Source organism: Phoca vitulina, unplaced genomic scaffold, assembly GCF_004348235.1.
Source record: "Phoca vitulina isolate PV1807 unplaced genomic scaffold, GSC_HSeal_1.0 scaffold49, whole genome shotgun sequence".
In the NCBI taxonomy this organism is placed as follows: Eukaryota; Metazoa; Chordata; class Mammalia; order Carnivora; family Phocidae; genus Phoca; species Phoca vitulina.
Genome location: NW_022589752.1, coordinates 3,102,854 through 3,108,853, shown reverse-complemented (window position 1 = coordinate 3,108,853; position 6,000 = coordinate 3,102,854). Strand labels below are relative to the sequence as shown.

At 44.8% G+C, this 6,000-nt stretch overlaps 1 protein-coding gene across 3 annotated transcripts in view; it reads left to right on the top strand.

The window, feature by feature from the left end:
- The first annotated feature begins 2,916 nt into the window (after positions 1-2,916).
- BCAT1 (branched chain amino acid transaminase 1) overlaps positions 2,917-6,000 on the top strand; it is a 68,613-nt gene continuing 65,529 nt past the window's right edge. For 2 of the 3 annotated variants that reach the window (XM_032432648.1, XM_032432649.1), the window contains exons 1-2: positions 2,917-3,059; positions 4,129-4,200. In XM_032432648.1, the coding sequence (XP_032288539.1) occupies positions 3,018-3,059; positions 4,129-4,200 (114 nt within the window). In that variant the 5' untranslated portion in view covers positions 2,917-3,017. Of the gene's footprint in view, positions 3,060-3,553; positions 4,056-4,128; positions 4,201-6,000 lie in introns of those variants that run through there. The other variant, XM_032432650.1, reaches the window with a different exon arrangement.

Sequence of the window (6,000 nt, the reverse complement as noted above, 5' to 3'; positions counted from 1 at the left end):
AAATCTGAAATCTGGCTGCTTCTCTTCATCTGGATCACCTACCACCTGCCAAGTCCATCTTATTAATAGGATCATCATTTATGTGGGTTCTGTAACAGTTTTCTCATAAATCCATTTCACTCCACCCAGACCCTCCCCCAATCTTCAAACTGCAGCCAGAGGGCACTTTCAGTCCTGTCAACCTCCACCTCCATTCCCCACCTAACCTACCTTTTCGATGGCTTTTCTTGTTCTTAGGATTCCCATCAGTTTTTTCATTGTGTTTTTATGTTGTTTCATTGTTTTTTAATTACTCTACAGACAACTGATAGGAAGGCAAAATAATTCTTTTCAATACACATGAAATAAATTCTGAAGGTCAGGGTTCAGTGAATTTAGCTTCCCAATTGTGGAAGAAGCCAGTTTTATGTCCATTACTAATTCATGTCACTGTTTCTGACCCAGAAATGTGTCTGTTTGAGCAAGTTTTCACATCTGCCTGGTAACTTCATTATAGGAGTTAATATAAGACTATAGACTATAATACAAGTTCATTTTATATGCATATGACAGTCATGCTTTTACCTTTATCAGGGAAATTATCTTCTAACTCTCTTTATAAGGCACAACCCGTGGTTGGCTCTCTGCCAATGCTCCCAGTCTCACCCTGGACCAAGCACCCTCTGTTTGTCTCCACTCCAGCCCTGGCTCTCTCTTGTCTCCTGTAAGCACCACGTTCCTTCCCTTCTCAGAGATGTCCTTTCCTGGAATTCACTTTCATCCCAGATGTTTTTCATCCCTTCTTGTAGTAAATACTTTTTTATCCTTCAGGTCTCTAGTTAAGGATCCCTTGCTGGAAAGCTTTTCCAGACCTTTCCGAGAAGGATGCATTCTATTATTAGAGGCTGGTAAAACACAGGTAGTGCTTGTTACTTTTGCAATTTTACATTTGTAGGATTAGTTGATGCTTTTTTTTTTTTTAAAGATTTTATTTATTTATTTGAGAGAGAGAATGAGATAGAGAAAGCATGAGAGGGCGGAGGGTCAGAGGGAGAAGCAGACTCCCTGCTGAGCAGGGAGCCTGATGTGGGACTCGATCCCGGGACTCCAGGATCATGACCTGAGCCGAAGGCAGTCGCTTAACCAACTGAGCCACCCAGGCGCCCTAGTTGATGCTTTTTAACACAAGTAACATTTTTCTATATGACTAAAGGCAAAGCATGATAATAGGATGGAGGTATGCTCACACTGCCTCCTCAGCACCTAGCCCAATGCCTTCGCCTTTGCAAATGTTACATACACAATAAATATTTTAGACAGATTTTTGGCTGTAAGTTCTTACTGCTCAAGAGAGGTGGACTGAAAAAATATATATTTGGGAGCCATCACCATATAGGGTTAGCCATGAAGATGCACAGGAAGCAAAACCATTGGGCTGAGCAAAATGAAGGCTATTAGGAACCTTGTTCAGGTGGAATAATTGGACAGGAGTCAAACTGTAGCCACTTGAAGTGGGAGAACAAGAAGCAGTTAATACAGATGGCACTTGCACAAAGTTTGGCTCTGAAGAGATGAGAGGTATAAGTGACACTGTGGTCATTCTTTAATAACCTCATTCTTGTATTATATATGCTTTCTTGACTGAAAAGCAAGGATTTACAAGTAACATTTAAAATAGCAAGAAAATTGGAGCTGTGTTTTTAAAACAGTAACAGGCTTATAATGCAATCTGGTGTAGTCAGTTAAACGTAGCTTTTGAATGCAAATAAATTGTTAATTCTTCAACTAAGGGTTTCTTATTTTTAGGCATGGGGACAAGGTTGGAAAATGGCAGCGCTAGAGTTTACTTAGTCTGTACTTTTTAAAAAATTCGATTTTAAATTTCTTCAAAGAGACTGGTTTCCAGGGACTTGTGACCTGCTTGGGCTGTACGGTCTTTGGAGCTTCAGACTCCACCCAAGCACAAGAGGCTTTTCTGTGCCTTTTATGAAAGGAAGGGAGGAAGGGAGAAATGAATGTTGCTTTCTGAGTTGATAAGATTAGAGCTATATTGTCGTTAAGGCTGTATGAAATCAATTCTAACACCAGACCAGATTTAACCGCTCTTACCCAGAGTACAGGGCCCTCCCCCTTTCCAAGAACAAATCAGCCCAAGTCACCACTTCCTATTAATTCTAAAGCCCAGAAAAGCTCATAATTTAGGCTGACGTTGCCCTGGGAGAACACAGCAAAGGAGGCAGTAGCTTCCTTTTCCCTTTCAAAGGTCGCTTTATCAGCTCTCTTTCTAAATATTGCTTTCACCTGCTTACATCAGAAAACTGTCAGTTCGATTGGGAGCTCTTGATAGTCTATTTTGCCTGAAAACACTGAATGGGTGGGTGGATCTAAGTAGCATCGAGGTCTCTGTGCAGAAAGAGCTCTTAGAGATGTGAGCCTGGTAGCCCTGCAACACCCCGCAACAAATCCAACTTGAGTAGGTGGCGCAAAGAAATCTAAAACCCAGATTCACGTTCTTCCTCATCAGTTTGCGCGTGGGGGTCGGTGGCAGATAAGAGCCAGTGCACAACTGCCAGTCCTGGGCTGCAAACTGCCTTTGGTCGGTTTGTCCAAGGAAACTCTCCCCTGATGTAAATTTCTCCCAAGGTTGCCTTCGCCTTGGCCGAGAGGCGTTTCCGAGCCCGTTCACCCAGGGGTTGTTTGGTAAACAAGGATGTTCACGAAGTGCCTGTATTTGGAAAGGCGCTGGCCTGCGGCGCGCATTCCCGTGCCCCAGCCCGGGACCAGGTGGCGGGGACGAGGGCTCTGGTTTTACCCACAGAAGAGCGAGAAGGACCAGACCGGTGGAGGCTCCTCCTCCAGAGATGCTGGAGGGACTGCGTAGTTCCCTGCGCCTAACCCTGGCGCGGGGCCCCCGGCGGTGGCAGCCGGCGCCGCTCAGTCAGTGCGCGGGGGCTTGGCCGCGCCGCCCGCTTTCGCGTCCAGCCGCGCGCTGCGTGCCGCCGCCGCTCTCCGCAGCCCCGCGCTCCCGGAGCCTCCCCATGGCCAGCCCGACCTGTGCCGCCGCGGCCCTCGCCCGCCAGGTACCCGAACCCGGGTGTTTGTGGAAGGGGGGCGGATTGGACCCGGGGTCTCCGAAGCCAGCCGGCCTGGTGGGGCGCATCGCTGGCGTTTCCTGCACCATCCTGCTTCGCCGCACATCGCCGTTCCGTCTCCACCCAGGCGTTTCCTCTCTCCCCAACCCTAACCGAAATCTAGACCTCCAGCCAGCGAACTCCGCTTTGGAGAGGCCCCTGCCGGCCAGTTCTAGCGCCCAGCCGGTGACCCGCTCCGGAGCGCGGCGCGGACAGCCACGGGGAACGTGAGGTTCGCCATGGAAGCCGCTTTGGGGGAGGAGGGAGAAGCGGAATTTCTGGGCTGCCAGAACTGACAGCCACATCCTGCGTGCTTTGGCCACCCCAGAAGATTTTGACCGCAGCCTTCTGCCTCCTTGGATTCCCCGCCCCCCCTCCCCCCGCACGTAGCTATATAGCAGATTAGGCTTTTTTCTATTTTATTTTATTTTTAAAGGTCTGCACCTTTTCCCAATTCGTCCCACTTCCATTGTGTCCTTAAGTATCTTTTAAATTACTTCCTAATTCCCTGAGGTTTTGTCCTTAACCCGTGAGGTTTGGTGTCGATGCGCCTGCATTGCAGGACCCTGCCCTTGGAGAAAATGGTTCATTCTCGTCCTCATCCCTTTTCCAGTCTTGCTATTGTGCGCCAGTGATTGATAGGACCACGAGGCTGAGAGCGCCCAGGAGATTTTTCTATAAATGGCTGAAAACCCTAGTCTAGACTATTTACTCGGATATAAGGGGGACAATTACCTTCTTGTTCTTTGCTGGTGAACCCTGGCTCTGTAGGGCGACCCTGGAATTTAACCAGCCTGCCCTAAGCCAGCGGTGGAGGACAAAAACAGCTGGGTAGAAAGTGAAGGACAGCACTCCCAGGACGCTCTCCTTTGGGGCTGGTGCCTGGGTGCTTGATCCTCCTTTTCCTGTTCGCTTGGGTACCTGAGCGGAGCCCGCGGTGTGATGGTGAGTGATACTGATTACCCCAGGCCGCAGTTACCCACCTGGTTGTACTTAATGAATTTAATTCTTCTTTAAGGACTGCAATAACGGATGCTCCCCAGAATGTACCGGAGAAGCGGGATCAAAGGAGGTGGTGGGGACTTTCAAGGTAAGTTATTTGCCAGAGGTTAAGTGAAACAACAATCAACTGAATGAATCTATTTCCTGTTGAGATTTGGGCAGTTTTTACCGGGTGCATTATATAGTAATTTAGATATGCTGCCATACATTTTAAATTCCATTCTTGGAGGGGGGGATCATTTGGGGAGCAGTAATATCTTCACATCTAAAATTACCTGGCAGTTGTTTATTTCATTTCATGAATCATAACTGTTTTCTTGGAAAACAATTAATTTGTAAATATTCACCTAGAGGTTTATCTGATTGTATAAATAAGTATAACCCTTCACTAGTGGAAAAAGTTACACTTATAATTTTTCTCTTTAAAGCAACACCTAACATTATGCAGTAAATGTGTTGTGTTTCCTTACTTTCTCTCTGAATTACGGGTTTTATATATTAAATAACCTCATAACTTCCCAGGCAACTAATGAGCAAATGAGAATCTTGTAAAAGCACTTTGAAAATCATAAAAATACAACTATAAGGTGTATTATTATTTTCTCTATGAATCTTTATCTCCACCCCACCCCACTGCTTCCCACCAACCATGGAGGGTTTTGCTTCTCTTTTAAGTCTCCCTCCTCTCTCCTGCCTATTTCAGTCACTGTCAATTGTCATCCATAGCACAGAGTGTCCTAATGATCTCACATCCTGGCAGGGTTCAGAGAGGGAGTGGAAACTTGACTCATCAATTTCCCACACACCCAGCTCTTACTATGTGGTAGGCATTGGAAATCTGAGGATAAATTCAAGATAAGGTCTCTGCTCTCAAGATTAAAAAAAGAAGAAGAAATAGGTAGATAGATAGATTCAAATATAGTAATTTCCTTACTAGAATAAGTCATTGAGTTTATTTGTCCATAATATTCCTGGTCCTTTAAAGATAATATCCTCTATAGCCTTATAGCTGATCTAATCTACTCTGCTAGTCTATGAAGACTGTTTTAATACATTCTGGGGACGTAGGTATTGAGATAAGGATTCTAGAAAGAATGAGATAAAATGGACTATTTGATACTCTCTCAGGGTTATTTTATGTAGTAGGTATATTCCTCAAAGGGTATATAGACAAATGTGATTTTTCCCTGAAAGGCCTTTATATTTTTATACATAGAGAATTTTTACAAAGTTAAAATTAATTCATAATGTTGGGGCCCCTGGGTGGCACAGTTAGTTGAGCATCCAACTCTTGGTTTCAGCTCAGGTCATGATCTCAGGGTCAGGGGATTGAGCCCTGCATGGGGCTAGAGCTCAGCGAAGAGTCTGCAGGAGTTTCTTCCCTCACCCCCCCCCCCCCCCCGGGGCTCGAGCTCTCTCTCTCAAATAAATACATCTTTTAAAAAATTCATAATATAAATAATCTATTTGTTGAATTTAGATTTCTGTATACTAGGTTTTAGTTAAAGGGGGGTGTACTGACATTCTATGCTTGTATTTACATATTAAAACATGAGTTGTAATGGTGGTTGTATTCACAGTGCATATATAATGAGGCAAATGAAAAGTGAGATTGCTAATTTGGGGGGGAAATGGTGGGTTTTATAGGACTATTTTTGCTTTTGACAAAAAGCAAAGATATTTTTTTCTTTATTTACTCCATTTGTACTTTTAAATTGCCTTTTGAGTTTCTTATGGGTAGTTTTCATATTGCATCCCTTCCCCCATTTTGATGCAGTCATTTTAAAGTGAGGATGCAGTTTCCCAACAAGGCCCAGAAATGAGATGCCTTATTACTGGGGAATCCTACAGAATCTTTCTATGAACTCCAGAGCCTTCTTTGTTTCAA